We start from the raw sequence: 16,738 nt of genomic DNA, 5'->3' as shown, positions 1-16,738 counted from the left end.
TTTCTCTCCACCCTCACCAACACTCGTTACCTCTTGTCTTTTTGATGATAGCCATCCAGGCTGTGAGGGGTTATCCCTTTGTGCTTTTGATTTGCGTTTCCCTGATGATTAGCAATGTTGAGCATCTTTTCCTGTACCTGTTGGTCATCTGTATGTCTCCTTTACAAAAATGTCTATTCAGATACTCTGCCCACTTTTTAATCAGGTAGCTTTTTTTATTCTTGCGTTCTATATGTTCTTGATATATTTTGGGTATTAACCCCTTATCAGATATATAATTTGCAAATATTTTCTCCCATTTGGTAAGTTGCCTTTTCGTTTCGTTGATTGTTTCTTTTACTATGCAAAAGCTTTTTGTGCGGTGTAGTCAAAAGCACTTATTTATTTTTGCTTTTGTTGCTTGTGCTTTTGGTATTATATCCAAAAACTTATTGCCAAGACCAATGTTAAGGAGCTTTTCCTCTGTATTTTCTTCTAGGAGTTTTATAGTTTCAGGTCTAATGCTTTAGTCTCTAATCTATTTTAAGTTCATTTTTATGAGTAGTGTAAGATAGAGGTCCAATTTCTTTTTTCTGATTATCCTGCTTTCCCAGCACCGTTTATTAAAGAGACTATCCTTCCCGCATTGCGTGTTCTTGGCTCCCTTGTCAAATATTAGTTGACTATATATGTGGCGGTTTATTTCTGGGCTCTTGATTTTGTTCCAGTGGTGTATGCATCTGTTTTTATGCCAATACCATACTGTTTGATTACTGTAGTTTTGTAGTATATTTTGAAATCGGGAAGTTGAAAGGCCCAGGCTTTGTTCTTCTTTCTCAGGATTTATTTGGCTATTCAGACTCTTTTGTGGTTCCATATAAATTTTAGGATTGTTTTCTTCTATTTCTATGAAAAATGCCTTTGCAATTTTGATAGGGATGTCATTGAATCTGTAGATGGCTTTGGGTAGTATGGACAATTTAATAATATTAAGTCTTCAAGTCTATTAACATGGGATATTAAAGTCTTGTAGATGTCAGTGTACAGATCTTTCACCTCCTTATATTTTATTGATTTTGAGGAATTGTTAATGGAATTGTTTTTTTTATTTCTTTTTCAGATGTTTTGTTGTTATTGTATAGAAACACAGCTGTTTCTGTATGTTGATTTTGTATCCTACAGCTTTACTGAATTTGATTAGTTCTAGCAGGTTTTGGTTGGAGTCAGGATTTTCTATATATGAAATCATATCAGCTGCAAACAAAGACAGTTTTACTTCTTCCTTTCCTGTTGGATGCTATTTATTTATTTATTTATTTATTTATTTATTTATTTATTTTGCTGGATTGATCTGGCTAGGATTTCCAGTACTGTGTTGAATAGTAGTAGTGAGAGGGGGACCCCTTGTCTTGTTCATAATCTTAGAGGAAAAGTTTTCAACCTTCCACTCTTAAGTATGATATCGGCTGTAGGTTTGTTATATATGGCCTTTGTTATATTAGGTGTATTCCTTATATACCTAGTTTGTTGAGTGTTTTTGTCACAAAAGGATGTTGTATTTTTTCAGATGCTTTTTCTACATTTATTGAGATGATCATATGAATTTTATCTTTTATTTTATTAATGTGATATATCACATTTATTGATTTGCATATGTTGAACCATCCTCGTAGCACAGGGATGAATCCCACTTGATCATAGTATATGATCCTTTTAATGTGCTGTTGAATTCGATTTGCTAATATTTTGTTGAGAATTTTGCACCTACCGTGTTTTCCCGAAAATAAGACCTAGCCGGACCATCAGCTCTAATACATCTTTTTGAGCAAAAATTAATATAAGACCCGATTTTATTTTACTATAAGACCAGGTATAATATAATATAATATAACTTTTTGCTCCAAAAGATGAATTAGAGCTGATGGTCCGGCTAGGTCTTATTTTGGGGAAACACGGTATGCTTATCAGGGATATTGGTCTGTAATTTTCTTGTAGTGTTCTCATCTGCCTTATCAGGGTAATGCTGGGCTTGTAAAATGAGTTTGGTAGTATTCCCTCCTCTTCTATTTTTTCGTAAAGTTTGAGAAGGTTTGGTATTAATTCTTTTTTAAATCTTTGGTAGAATTCACCAGTAAAACCACTTGTCTCAGCTTTTCTGTGTTGGGAGGTTTTTTTCGTTTTTGTGTTTTTGTTTTTGTTTTTTTAATTTGTTTTTTAAATTTCTTGGGGTGACAATTGTTAGTAAAATTACATAGATTTCAGGTGTACAATTCTGTATTACATCATCTATAAATCCCATTGTGTGTTTACCACCCAGTCAGTTCTCCTTCCATCACTATATGTTTGATCCCCCTTACCCTCATCTCCCACCCGAGAGGTTTTTTAATGTAAGTGTTTATAGCTAAAAATTTTCTCTTTAGCACTACTTTTGCTGCATACCATGAATTTTAGTATGTTGTGTATTCATTTTAGTTCATCTCTAGGGATTTTCTAATTTCCCTTGTGATTTCTTCTTTGATCCATTGGTTGTTTAAGAATGTGTTATTCAGTTTCCACAAATTTGTGAAATTTTCCAGTTTTCCTTCTGTTTTTTCTAACCTTATTTTTTTGTGGTTGGAGGGGATACTTTATATATCTATCTTCTAAAGTTATTTATGACCTAACATATGGAGTATCCTGGAAAAATGTTCTATGCGCACTTGAGAAGAATGTATATGCTATTATTATAGGGTAGAGTGTTCTGAATGATCCATTAACTGGTATTTGTGTTGACATCAGCTCTTATGTAAAAATCATTTATTTGGAATTTTGAATGTTTTGTGTCACTTTATTCTACTCAGAATCAATTTACAAAATAGTTTAGCCATTTCTTTCCCCATTTTACTACTTATTTCTGCTGTTGGAGTTTTTATTGTTTCTTTGCTATTCACGTTTGAGCTTTATTTTTGTAAAGACAAGAACAAAGATCAGATTAAGATTCATTGCCTTTCATGTTTTCTGGAAACTAAAAACATTACCACAAACATGAAATTTTAAGAAGATATGCCAAATGCAAACCCAGATTTGTTGCTATTTCACTCAATAGACAAAATAAACTCAATTCTGTTTTTTATCCTGGCATACTGTATCCATGGATCACCCTTTCAGTAAGTAGCATTGGTGTAGGCTGCCTTCTCCAACTCATTTGCTGCTGTATCTCTGAGGTTCTTTTTGAGATACTTTTCCTTTTTACCTTTAGAAATTAAATTTCCTTTAGTGGATGTTCAGGTTGAAAATTTTTAGTTTCAGTTTTCTGAAGGTATCTTTATTTTACTTGGATTCTTGTAAGAAATTTTTGTTGAGTGGAGAATTTTCTTTTAGCACCTTTTAAATATCTTTACACCATCTTTCTAAGAAGTCACCTATTTAATTTTTGTTAAGAGCCAAGTGCATATATCTTTATAAAGTGGTATTGATTAACCTAATTATCTTCTTGTGTTTTTCTTCTAGGGAATACAGTGAGTAACCTGATTATGATTATACCTCCAATTTTGGGTGCAATTCAGAGTGTTAAAGATGGACTGGAAAAGCGGTACATTGCTTCTTACTTAGCACTCACAGGTATGTATAACACTTCATCTAAAAAGGATGTATTCAGGCTGTTTTTCTCCTTCATTCCTAAAATTGGTTCTCAATTTTGTGTTATTACACAATTTGGACATATTCTGAAATTTCTGAATTAAAATTTCACAAATCTTACCAGTAAATTGAACTGCATTTTGAATAAAATATTTTTAAATGACAAAATATTTCAAGCATACTGAAGAGAATAGAGATAATATAACAAATATACCCATGTATCATATCACCAAGTGTAATGATGAGTGGGGAAAAGAATGAGGAGGGACACATGCTAGAATGTGGCTAGTTAATTTAGCAATATCTAATCAATTTATTTAGTAATATGCAATAGCAAAAGACAAAGGCAATTAATAGGATATGTTAATGTCAGAAAGTAAAGGTGGTTTAGACTAAACTATATATATTGATAAGAATGTCATGTGAAAGGAATATACATACATATAAGTTTAAGAGATCTCAACATATGTTTACTATTGATCAAAAATCACTTGGCTAAATACACAAATAACATCAGTGAGGAGTAGCCAAAAGCAGTAATAAGCTCTATAGGATAGTAACTATTACAGTAGATGTCAAAAGCTCACCAAACTGGGAGAGAAAAACAATGGAAAAGTCATAAATCAAAACTTGTCAGGTCTGTAGGTAGAGAAACTCAGGCGTCTCCCACACTGCTGCTTGCTAGTTCCCAAGAAAGGTGCTGTTGTTGTCTTTGATGTTGTTAGAAGTCAAGGCGCCTTCTGATGCTATAAGCTGCAAGCTGTATATAAGTTTTTAAGGTGTTAACAATCATCATCTCATATATCCCCTACTCGGGAGTGACACCAAACAGAAAAACAGTCTCATCTCATGTCTCCCCTGCTTGGGAGAATGAGACCAAAGGGGGTCAGAAAAGCAACTTCATCCCATATCGCCCCTGCTCAGGAGAATGAGACCAAAGGAGGAATTGACTCAACCCCTGATCACAGCACAGAAATCACTTCACATGCAGGAACAGATAAAAGCTAATAAAGAAAAGTTCACATCAACCAATATTGGATAGATGTATGAATGAATTTTACCAGAGTCCAAGATGGGAAAATCACTCCGTCATGTTCTTGCATTATCATCATAAAGAGAAAAATAGCAAAGAAAGTGGGTTCTAGTTTGTTTCTTTATATAACTTTCTAAACTAAACACAATTTCTTCTATTTTAGCTCAAGGTAAATGTTATTTACACATTGGTAGAAAGGACTTCTATTTATCACAAAACTGCAATCTGTAGTGTATCGTATCAGATTCTACCATAACTAGATTAGTCATTGGATATGAGAGACTTTGATTTCTGAATCTGTTTCTCTATGTATAGTATTTTAAGAAAGTTACTTGATTCATCTTCAGAAGAAAGACTTGTCCACAAGCTTAGCTCTTATGATCCTACTGAAACAAAAGAACTACAAAACACATCAGGCCCTTTCCCTACCATCTTCCTCCCACCCCGCCCCAATAAATAAATGTATATGAAAAAGGACATTGAAATTCACTATTTTGACAGAAGGGGGCAGTCTTGAATTACAATTTTTTAAGCCACCCAAATGTCTACTCTTTCCACAAAATGGACCAAAAAAGCAACCTATGTCCATACAAAGTTACTATAAAAAGAAAACAGAAGATGAGAATCAAAACTTTTTGGCTCATGGACATTCTTCCCCCACAACTAATTATAAAGCAAAGAGAAACTGTAGCATAATACTTCTAAATGAATTAAATAGCCTCAAACAAAGAAATGAATCAAAAATTTAAAAACTAATAGCAGAAATAGCCCCCATTAGAAAAAATAAAATTAGAATTGATTAACTTGGTTAGAATATAAAATCCTTGGCTTCCATTTAAAATGGAGTATAGCGATTCTGAAGTTATTTTTGTATGCATTTTAGGAGTCAGCAAATGAGGAAATGTATTGATACTGTTGAGGGCTAAGGTTCTCAGGTGGAAGAAAGGAGATACAGATTTGATGGAGGAAAGCAAGGAAAAACCCTGTGGTATTGAATTGGAATTAGAGGTATCAGCATGATTTAAAAAAAGAGATTTCATGTATTCTATCTTCTGAAAGGGCCTAGAAGCAATGAGTCTTAAGTATCAATGAACTCTCCTAGTGTCTGTGCCTTGGTTTCTAAAAATCATTCCTCACTAACAAGAATCAAGTCTTGGAGAAAAGGCTAATTTCTGGGATGAGTCAGGGAAAGTACAAGATGAGTCTAGCATATCTTGTCGTGCCAGAAAGTACGAAATTGCTCAAAAAATGAGGGAATCGTGTTAAAATGACACAGAGGGCAGTTTGGCCAAACAGGGACAGTTTGAGGTTCCAGGTGGAAAATGACAGTATTGAGTTATAATACATAGGATAAAAAGAGAATCACAAGTTCAAATTAACTAACAACAAACAAACAAATGGTGTGAGAAGAGAAAGGCTTTTTTTAAAGAGTGGAATTGCCAACTAATAAATGTAAATAGAATGATAGGGTTATTTTTTAAATCACCATTTTGCAGCTATGATAGTAATAATTGGTTCAGACAAGAGTCATCAGTTAATGCTAAAAATATTGGGTGAAAGTGTGTGGACTGGTAACCACATGATGATTACATAGCCTGAAAGTATTTCACAACAGATTACTCATTAATTACAAATGGAAAATAGTAATGTAGAAATCTGGCAAATACCACCTTATTCAAGTAATCAAATTTAACATCATTAATACTGGTACAAACTATTAGGTTAGTGCAAAAGTAATTGCGGTTTTCCAATTATTTTTAACCTTTTAAACCACAATTACTTTTGCACCACCCTAATAATTGGTTCTTCCTGGAGTGATGCACTTAAAAGGCAGCAACATGGACGTATTTCTGAAAAGAGCGACACATCCTCAAGGACAGCTTCAGGCAGGCCCTTCTGTGTTCCAGAAGAAGGCCTTGTTATCCTAGGAGATGACAGCTCCATAAATGAATGTCACTGCCCCTGAAGATCTTCCAGTGGGACAAAGGTGGAGGTGGAAGGCCCGACCCTGTGCAGGCCTAGGCTAAGGTGTGTTTGTGTCTTAGTTTAAAAAAAAAAAAGTTTAAAATGTAAAAATAAATTTAGAAAAATAGAAAAAGCTTATAGAACAAGGAGGTAAGGAAAGAAAATAGTTTGGTACAGCTGTACAAGTATTAAGCTAAATATTACTACAAAAGAGTCAAAAGTTATAAAAAATTAAAAAGTTTATAAAGTAAAAAAGTTACAGGGTGCTAAGGTTAATTTATTATTGAAGAAAAAAATATTTCTAGGCTTTCACATTCACTCACCACTCACTCACTGACGCACCCAGAGCAATTCCCAGTCCTGGAAGCTCCATTCATGGTAAGTGCCCTACATAGGTGTGCCATTTTTTAAATCTTTTATGCTGTGTTTTTACTGTACCTTTTCTATGTTTAGATATGTTTAGTTACACAAATATTTACCATTGTGTTATGAGTGCCTACAGTATTCAGTACAGTAACATCTTGTACAGGTTTATAATGTAGGAGCAGTCAGCTATACCATACAGCCTCGGTGTGTATTAGGCTATACCATCTAGGTTTGTGTAAGTGCGCTCTCCGATGTTCACACAACAACGAAATTGCCTGACACGTTACTCAGAATGTATCCCCATCCTCAGGCAGCGCATGACTGAAATCATTGTGCCATAAGTCAGTAATTTAAAACTGTGCATTACCTAAAATCGAACCGAACCAAGCCAAAAACAACCTTTTCCATGACATTTAATTTTTCTCTTTACTCGCAAAATCACAGATTGTGGTTCATCTTATTCATTTAAAATAGAAATGTGTTCACTTATTCTTTCCTTTACAAATATTTTTGAGTACCTATTATGTGACAGCAAAAAAGACAAAATCCTTGTCACCAGCGAGCTTATGTTACATTGAAGGGAGATGAACTGCAAATAAATAAACAACAAAATCTATTTGTAGTTGTACAAATGTGTTTGTTATGCAGTTATTTAAATGAGTAAGTAATTGTTAATAAGAAAAATAAAATGAGCTCTAAAACAGTAAAAAAAAAAAAAAGAGCAGGAAAAGATCTATTAAAGATTCGTATTATCTTTTTCTCAGTCCAATGCTGAAATAGAAAGTTACTAAAGTAGAAATGTCACAGAGACACAAAGTCATGAAAAGATCCATTTAAATTCTTTGCAGCTGTGATCACTCCTATATAGTCTGTCTCTGCCAGACTAAATCAGAGTCATTTGAAATGATCTTAAGAACCTTATGCCTCTTGTCAAGGGGAAAGCTAGTGGACTGCGTACTAGTCTAATAACATTTTTAGATTATAGCAATTGCACTTAGTAATGAAACAGACATAAAATCAATGTGCTGTGGAAAGGACCTTTAGAAATAATTTTCTAACTTGCTTGCTAGCTTATTTATTTCCTTTTATTTAGTCCTAGTTTTCCAGACATTGCCAAAAACATCAATGATCTTTTTTTCTAGATTGTTTATAAAAAGTATGTGATGGTAACACTGAAGACAAATTTGGAAAACACTGTAAAAATACCCATAATTCCATCACCCAAAGGAAACAGTATTTTCAGTTTTTTGTTAATAGTTCCTAATCTTTGTGCTTCTGCAGTTGTGGTGTTTATATATCACTATGCTTTGAATAAACATGTCCAACCTTGCAGCCAAAACCCAGCATCAGGCTCAACCAGAAGCGCAGGAACCACATATAGCTACGTAGTGCATGTCAGTGAACAGGCAGTGAGGAAATGAGATGGCCAGGAAAGTTGCCTGGAAGAAAGTAAAAACAGAAAGGTAGAAAGTCTGGTAGAAAACAGCCTAAGGCAGAGAGCAGCAGCAGTAATGGCTACTCATCTGGCTCCTGTGGCTTCAGTTGTGGCTTATTTCAATATTTTAGACCGGAGCCAGAATAAGGCAATAATTGATCACTCAGGTGGGAGTATTTTGATGGGCAATGTATATATGGAACACAGCAGGCAAGAGGTTCCCCTCCCAATTCTTTTTTAAATTGATGCATATTTGCTATTCATTAAAATGTACAAATCTTAGGTATACAAAGTTCAATGAGATTTTACCTATGTAACCACCATCTAGATCAATATACAGAAAATTTTAATCACCCCAGAAAGTTCCCTTGTGCCCTTTCTCACTCAGTCCATATACCACCAAAAAGACAGCTACTAGTCTAACTTCTATTCCCATATATTAACTTGCATGTTCTTAAACTTTATATAAATGGAATCATATTGTATGTACTCTGGCATCTGGCTTCTTTCACTTGTACTTTTTTTGAGTTTTATCATTGTTTATATCAGTAGTTCATTTTTTTATTGATATGTAATATTCCATTGTGTGAATAGAATACAATTCATTTGCCTATTTTCCTGTTAATGGACATATGTGTTGTTTTCAGTTTAGGATTCTATGAATAAAGAGTCTATGGATATTCTTATATATGTCTTTTGATGGACATATGCACTCATTTCTTCTGAGTGTGTCTAGGAGTAGATTTGCTATTGTGTTTCCCCAAAAATAAGACCTAGCTGGACAATCAGCTCTAATGCGTCTTTTGAAGCAAAAATTAATATAAGACCAGGTCTAATATAATATAATATAATGTAAGGTAATGTAACATAACATAATATAATACCGGGTCTTATATTAACTTTTGCTTCAAAAGACGCATTAGAGCTGATTGTCCAGCTAGGTCTTATTTTCGGGGAAACAGAGTAGGTCATAATATAGTCTGTCTTTAAATTTATTAGAAACTGCCAAATAATTTCCTAAAATGGTTGGACCATGTTACACTCCTACCAACAATATCAGAGAGTCCATTTATTCCACATTGTTGCCCATACTTGTCAGTCTTTTTAATTTTAGTCATTCTGGTTTGGTTTGTAGTAGTATCGCACTGAGGTGGTGAACAATTAGAAAAGCTCTTTTAAAATACCCTAAATGGCTTCCCATCAGCCTAGAGATAAAATCCAAACTTCTTAGGACAACTCTCCAAAGCTCATGCTTTTAATCACTATGCTATAATGCGTCTCTAATACGATAGTGCACTTTGTTTCTAATGTGAATGCTCACTTCACCTGGCAAGTACAATCATGCAGGCCTTTTAATTGTAGCTGGCGTTGTTCTGATACAACCAGTAACTCTAGAAACTCTACCTGAGTTCATAGATTTTAAAACAATCACACATTATACTCTTAATGCCTTTGATACTTTACAGTTAATACACCTGTTCCTTTTCCATTTTTCTGGGTGCCTTTTGCATTATGGTAAATCATGATGTAATTTAAAAGGAACTCAATGTCTTCAGCCTGTAATTTTGTGTCATGGCAAATAAGCTAACCAGCTTCCAAATTTAATGAGTCCATTCTCTATGTACGTGAATTTTTTTCATAGTTTTAGTTAGGGACTAAAAAATGAAGTTTATTGATATTTATTGTATGCCAGGTACATGCTAGATAATCCTCAAGCAATGTTTCATGATAAACATTGTTATCCTTATTTTATAGCTGAGGCAACTCAGTCTCAAAGAGCTTGAAGTAACTTGCCAAAGTTAATAAATAATAAGTGATAGACTTGGGGTTCTAGTTAAGGTCTGATTGCAAAACCCTTATACACTCTTTCCACTGTGAGGTCAGTCAAATGGATCAAAATAAATGTGTATCAGAACATATCTGTATTCTATTATAACCTTGAAAACTTTGGTAGCATGCCAAAATATTTTAATCAAGAGGTTCCAACTCAGTGAAATTCTATTATATGCTTGAGAGACTCTTAAAACTGTAGTAAAGTGCTGTGAATATGAACGTCTAATTAGAAAATGCAGACGGGACATAACCTCTTTATTCCAATTCCATTAGTATTTTCACTTTAGCCATGGCCATGCAGAGAAACTTGTCCCTGTTACTTGTTTTTTAAAAAGCTCTTGGCTAAGAGTCACCCTTATATTAGGTAAACATTTTATTCTCCATGTGATTGAATCAATCAATTTACATGCAAGAGGAAGAAAAGAAAAATACTTAGATTCCTTTTTAAAGTATCTCCAGAATTTCTAATTATAATTTAGGGATCAATGAATGTTGTTTGTTTTCACACATTTCACATATGTTCCTTTGGCTTAAATAACTCAACTTTACTGTTCTTAAGTTTTTCATTTGTGCCAATTTGGATAACATTTCAGAAAATATTTACCTGTTGATAAATTGTAGTGTGTCAATGGTGAAAACTTGTTTACTGTGCTAAATTTCACCAGCTTTCTCCAGCCAGGCGTGCCTCTTTCAATTCAACCATTTTGTCTTTAGATGAGATAACCTATTTGAAAAACCTCTATTTCTTGGCAGTTTGGTCCTAATCTGAACTATGCATTACTAGCCTCATCTTCCACAACTCTCCCACCTGCACATTACACTTCGGCTATATCAAGCTACTTGGTGTTTTAGTACCAGATATATTTTTACATCTCTGCCTTTAACCTCTTTTGTCTGGTAAACTCACCATGTCTGTCATTCAGGACTCAGTTTAAGTGCCATTCCTCTAGAAAGCCTTCCTTTAATCCTTCCTCAGCTCCCTGAAAGAATTAGGTGACCCTTTTCTCTGCTCCCAGTGAATACAATGTATATCTCTATTACCGTGCTTCATATAGCATATTGTAATTATCTGTTTACTTTCTGACTTTCCCCTGATATTCTTTAGTGGGTCAGGGGGAAAGTGACAGAATATGAGGTTGGAGAGATTTAGGCAGGGGCCAGATCATGTAGGTCCTTACCATAGGCCAGAGTATGTATATCATTTATAAATAAATATACATTTATGGGGTTGCTAAATTGTGTTTTACTGTCAAAGTTGGGAGACTACTCCTGTAGACTGGACATTACCCTGCCTTGTAACCAGAGATATATATTTTACAATGCACAATGAATCCTATTAATCCTTGTGTATATGTACGTGGATCTAGTTGTCCGTCAGTATACACAGGGCATTGGTTCCAGGACCCCCCTCAGATACCGAAATCTTACAGTGTTTAAGTCCCTGATATGAAATGGCATTAGTATTTCATATAACCTACGCATATCCTCCTGTATACTTTAAATCATCTCTAGTTTACAGGCATGCCTTGGAGGTATTGCGGATTTGGTTCTAGACCACCACAATAAAGCAAATATCACAATAAAGCAGATCACATGAATTTTTTGGTTTCTCAGTGCATCCTATTAAAGTTATGTTTACACTGTACTGCAGTCTAGTAAGTGCACAATAGCATTATGTCTAAAAAAGCAATGGGCATACCTTATGTAGAAATAGTTTATTGCGAAGAAAATGCTAACCATCATCTGAGCCTTCAGTGGGTTGTAATGTTTGCTGGTAGAGGGTCTTACCTTCAATTTGTAAAGAGTTTTTTTTTAAGATTTTATTGGGGAAGGAGAACAGGACTTTATTGGGGAACAGTGTGTACTTCCAGGACTTTTTTCCAAGCAAGTTGTTGTCCTTTCAATCTTAGTTGTGGAGGGTGCCGTTTAGCTTCAAGTTGTTGTCCTTTCAGTCTTAGTTGTGGAGGGCGCAGCTCAGCTCCAGGTCCAGTTGCCGTTTTCTAGTTGCAGGGGGAGCTGCCCACCATCCCTTGCGGGACTCGAGGAATTGAACTGGCAGCCTTGTGGTTGAGAGCACACTGGCCCATGTGGGAATCAAACCGGCAGCCTTCGGAGTTAGGAGCATGGAGCTCTAACTGCCCAAGCCACCGGGCCGGCCCAGTTTGTAAAGAGATTAATATCTGAGATGGGCAGGAAAGTTAAGTGCAATAAAATGAGATATGCCTGTACAGGAATGTTCATAGCAGCACTATCTGTAATAGCCCAAACATGGAAAAACCTGAATGTCTGTCTTAGTCAGCTCAAGCTGTCATAAAATACCATAGCCAGGGTGGCTTGAACAACAGACGTTTATTTCTCAGTTCTGGAGGCTGGGAAGTCCAAGATCAGGGTGCTGGTGTGTTTGTTTCCTGGAGAGAGCCCTCTTCTTGGCTCTCAGGCGGCCACCTTCTCCCTGTGTCTTCACATGGCCTAATTTTGTTGCATACAGGTGGAGAGAGACAGTGAAGTCCTGTCTCTTCCTCTTCTTATAAGGACACTAATCCCACCAAGAGGGCCCCACCCTCAAGACTTCATGTAACCCTGATTACCTCCCAAAGTCCCTACCCCCAAATACAATCACGTTGGGGTTCAACATATGAATTTGCGGGGACACGAACATAAAATGTATAACAGTGTCCGTCAACTGGTAAATGGGTAAATAAAATGTAGTATGGCCATGCAATGGGATATTATTCATCATAAAAGGAATGGGTTATGGATGCATGCTATAAAATGAATGAACCTTGAAAATATTATGCTAAGTGAAATAAATCAGACAGAAAAGACCACATATTGTATGATCCATTTATATGAAAAGTCCAGAACAAGCAAATCTATAGAGATGGTAAACAGATTAATAGTTGTCTAGGGCTGAGGAGGGAAGGAGAGGTTTGAAGGGGAATAGGGAGTGACTGCTAATAGGTATAAGTTGTCTCTCTGAGGTGATGGAAATGTTCTAAAATTAGATAATGATAATGGTTGCACACTTTATGAACATACTAAAAATAATCAAATTGTGCACTTTAAATAAATTAATTTTACAGTATGTGTATTATATCCCCGTAAAGCTGATAAACTTTAGCAAATATTGGTGGTTTACTTTAAAGTGACAAAATATAAAATATTGTGTAGAGATAGGTGATTCTGTTCTCTTACATTTCTTTACATTCTACATGGGTTGTTGAAAGGAAATAAATTGTAGAGATCTCTAAAAAACCAGACTTTTAATGCTCTATAATAAACCACCAAGAGAACATTTGAAAACGTTTGGATAAAAACATTCCTTCAGTGAGGCATGATTAAGTGGCCAGTCTCCCTTTCAGGATGAATAGTCATCCACTTTATTTTTGTTTTTTAACCACAAAATATTGCGTGACTTTAAATAACTCACAGGGGTTGTTTTTTTCCCCTTCCAATAATTATCTAGCTTTGCACCTTCTAATTTCTTCTGTGGAAAAAAGACACCAATCATCTTACTCTCTCGTTTCTTTAGTAAAACAAGTGCAATAACTCTTTACTTCTCTTACCTCATTTTGAGCAGTGGAAAATAATATAATATGTATAGTGGGTTGTTGTTTTTTTTAAAGCAAGAGTAATAACGATTTTGAAATTGTTTTCAAGTGGCTTCGTACAAATTATTAGGTGATACCCCCTTTCACCATGTTGGTTGGGCTCACTGGTTATACATCCTTAAGTCTCACTCCTCTGGTGTCGTTCTTGTAGTCCCTGACTTCCTCCATAAGTGCCCCTCCTTTGTGCTCTATATGTCTGCTTGTACTGGCCTCTTCTATTTATCTATCTGTGTCCTCCATTAGACTATGTGCTTCATTCATTAAGGCCCATGACTGGATCTTTTCTTTGTACCTCAGCGTTTGTAACTGACTTGACTTTGGCAAAGAGGAGATGCTCAGTAAATGCTTGTTGAACTGAATTTAATGAATCACAGTAGAAGCTCAATGATTAGATGTGATAGGGGCTGATATTTTGTCAGTTGATTTTTAAAAAGTTGAAGCATATAATTATTGAAAACAATACATACCTACCGTAAAGGTTTATTTTAATTACAACATATAGTTATATAATATTTGACAATTATTTGATGTAGGGCAGGGCCTTTGAATATGAGGTTGTAATTTTAGTTCTACTGTTTCTTGGATTAAAAACAAAACAAAAAATTTTAAACTCTAAAATGAAAGCAGTTTATTTAAAATAGAGGCACTTGGGAAGAACATTGGGACACGAATACAGAATCTTTAGATTTTTACTATTTTCCCTAATCTGTAACATACTTTACCCATACTTAATTCAATAGCTATGTTTATTAGCAATTCACTTTTATTGAGTCTGTTTTAAGTATTTAAAATAGTTTTTGTTGAAACAGCAGTTCTCTTTGCAGTCATAGTTCTGATAACTAAATACAGTGGCATTAACAGGTTTGGGAACAAACATAACCGACTGGCTCTTAGTAAGCAAACAATTCAGCTATTTGAATCCGAAGGGCAAGGAAGTACTGAAGAGTAGCTAACCAGCTGTGAACATGAAAGCTTTCCCTGAGCATCAGGCAATGTATTTCATAGAAACAAAGGAGAATATTAATTAATTTGATAAGTCACTTAGTGGAGGGAATTTAAGAGAACTTATACTATACTTATTTTTTTCTATGCCAAAATTTCATTAATTGTAGAGCATATGCAGAGCCTGCTGTAACCTGCCACAAGATTTCATATACTTTGTTCTTAAAACTCTGTGGTTTGAAATGTCTTATTGTCACTCTGGCCACCTCCGAAGAATTTTATGCTAATTGGCTTTTTTGTTTGTTTTAATTTCAGTCGTAGGAATGGGATCCTGGTGCTTCCACATGACTCTGAAATATGAAATGCAGGTCAGTAATGGCAAAATTGACAAAATACTTACTTCTCCTAATCCAGAGACACTTCACGTTGGAGAAAAGAGCACATTGCTACAGGATGGTATCGCGATAAGAGACTGAAGGAAAAAAAAAAAGATGGGATTTGTAGTCTGGACTTTTTGCTTCGGGCTAAAGGATCCAGATTGACTAAGTGAAGTAAAGAGGCAAGCAAATAAGTTGTCCATAGAGAAAGCAAGTGAGAGCATTATTTTGGACCGCCTCTGTGCAGGCATGTACAATTTTAGAGCAGGATTAAAGAGGAGAGTCCCATGGAGACGTCTTAAAAAGACACAATCAATTCACCAAAATAACACATTTTTATTCTTAGATGCCTGCATTCCCTATGTCTACTATGGCATCCATTTGAATGACCTGGTCCCTCTATCTAGCAAGGTTTTAGAGCTATGCCAGGATTTTTATCTACTGCCCTTGCTCAAAGGAGGCCATGTATTTAGTCCTCAATCTTTGGACCTCTTTTTTCCCCCATCACAAACCCAGAAACTTGTAGAACAGTACTGTCCTGTAGGAATACAATATGTAATTTAAAATTTTCTAGCAGCCATATTTAAAAAGCCAATTAAAAAGAAATAAGTTAAATTAATTTTAATAATATGTTTTATTTAACCCAGTATATCCAAAGTATTACTTCAACATGTAACCAATATAAAAATTTATTAATGAAGTGTTTCGCATCCTGAAATCAGTTGTGTATCTCACACTTTAAATTAGGTTTATTTCAAATTCTCAGTAGCCACATAAGGCTAGTGGCTACTGTATTAGACAGCGCTATTCTAGAAGGATATGTGTATACAATAGTCTATAAATTATTTACAGCTGTATTTAATGTGTAAGACTTCTTAGAATTGATTCTAATATTCAGTACATATTTATGATAAGATGTCAAATGCATGCTGTGCTGTGCACGCCGTACTTGACTTGGAGAATATGCAAATGAAATGACATACTGGACTGACCTAATTGAGTATAGAACACATTTCTTCTCATACTTTCTGCCTGGGAGAACAGATTTATAAACAATAATGCAATATGAAAATTATTTTTAAAGAAGTAAAAATAACCTATGGCAACACAGTGGCGCTTAGAAGAATCTATAAGTTAAAGACATTTGAACAGAATCTGAAAGAATTAATTGAAACTGTTTAGGTATTGAAAGGATGAGATGACATACCAGAGTTACACTATGACATAAACAGAAACAAGGAATCATTCATTACAACGTGTGGTGTATCTGACAACAGTGATCAAGCTAGAACTTAAAATGGTGAGAAATGGCAGGAATGATATTCAAAATATTTAACAGCTGTATGGAGAAAATACCAACAATCAGAACAGTGATATCAGTGAGCAACAGCTGAATAGTAACACTGATAAATAAGGTCTTGCATTTTATCTTACTAAAAATTGATTGGAATTTGTCCAGCTCTAGCAATTATTAAGTGCTTGCATGTATAGTATCTTAGATAGTTACGACTCACATTTTACAAATTCCAATACTAGAGCTGAAAGAGGCTGATTGCTTTGACCAAAATCACCCAGTTTA

General features: G+C 34.9%; 1 protein-coding gene across 1 annotated transcript in view; it reads left to right on the top strand.

Moving 5' to 3' along the window:
- The window catches only part of ACER3 (alkaline ceramidase 3), a 107,818-nt gene that overhangs the window by 42,356 nt on the left and 48,724 nt on the right, over positions 1-16,738 (top strand). Inside the window, exons 2-3 of the mRNA XM_019726419.2 lie at positions 3,469-3,579; positions 15,098-15,150. Of these exons, the coding sequence (XP_019581978.1) occupies positions 3,469-3,579; positions 15,098-15,150 (164 nt within the window). The remainder of the gene's footprint in view (positions 1-3,468; positions 3,580-15,097; positions 15,151-16,738) is intronic.

The sequence above is a fragment of the Rhinolophus sinicus genome, linkage group LG06 (genome assembly GCF_036562045.2).
Source record: "Rhinolophus sinicus isolate RSC01 linkage group LG06, ASM3656204v1, whole genome shotgun sequence".
NCBI classification, from domain to species: Eukaryota; Metazoa; Chordata; class Mammalia; order Chiroptera; family Rhinolophidae; genus Rhinolophus; species Rhinolophus sinicus.
The sequence above is the reverse complement of the archived record's forward strand: the minus strand, read 5'-3'. Positions and strand labels throughout refer to the sequence as shown.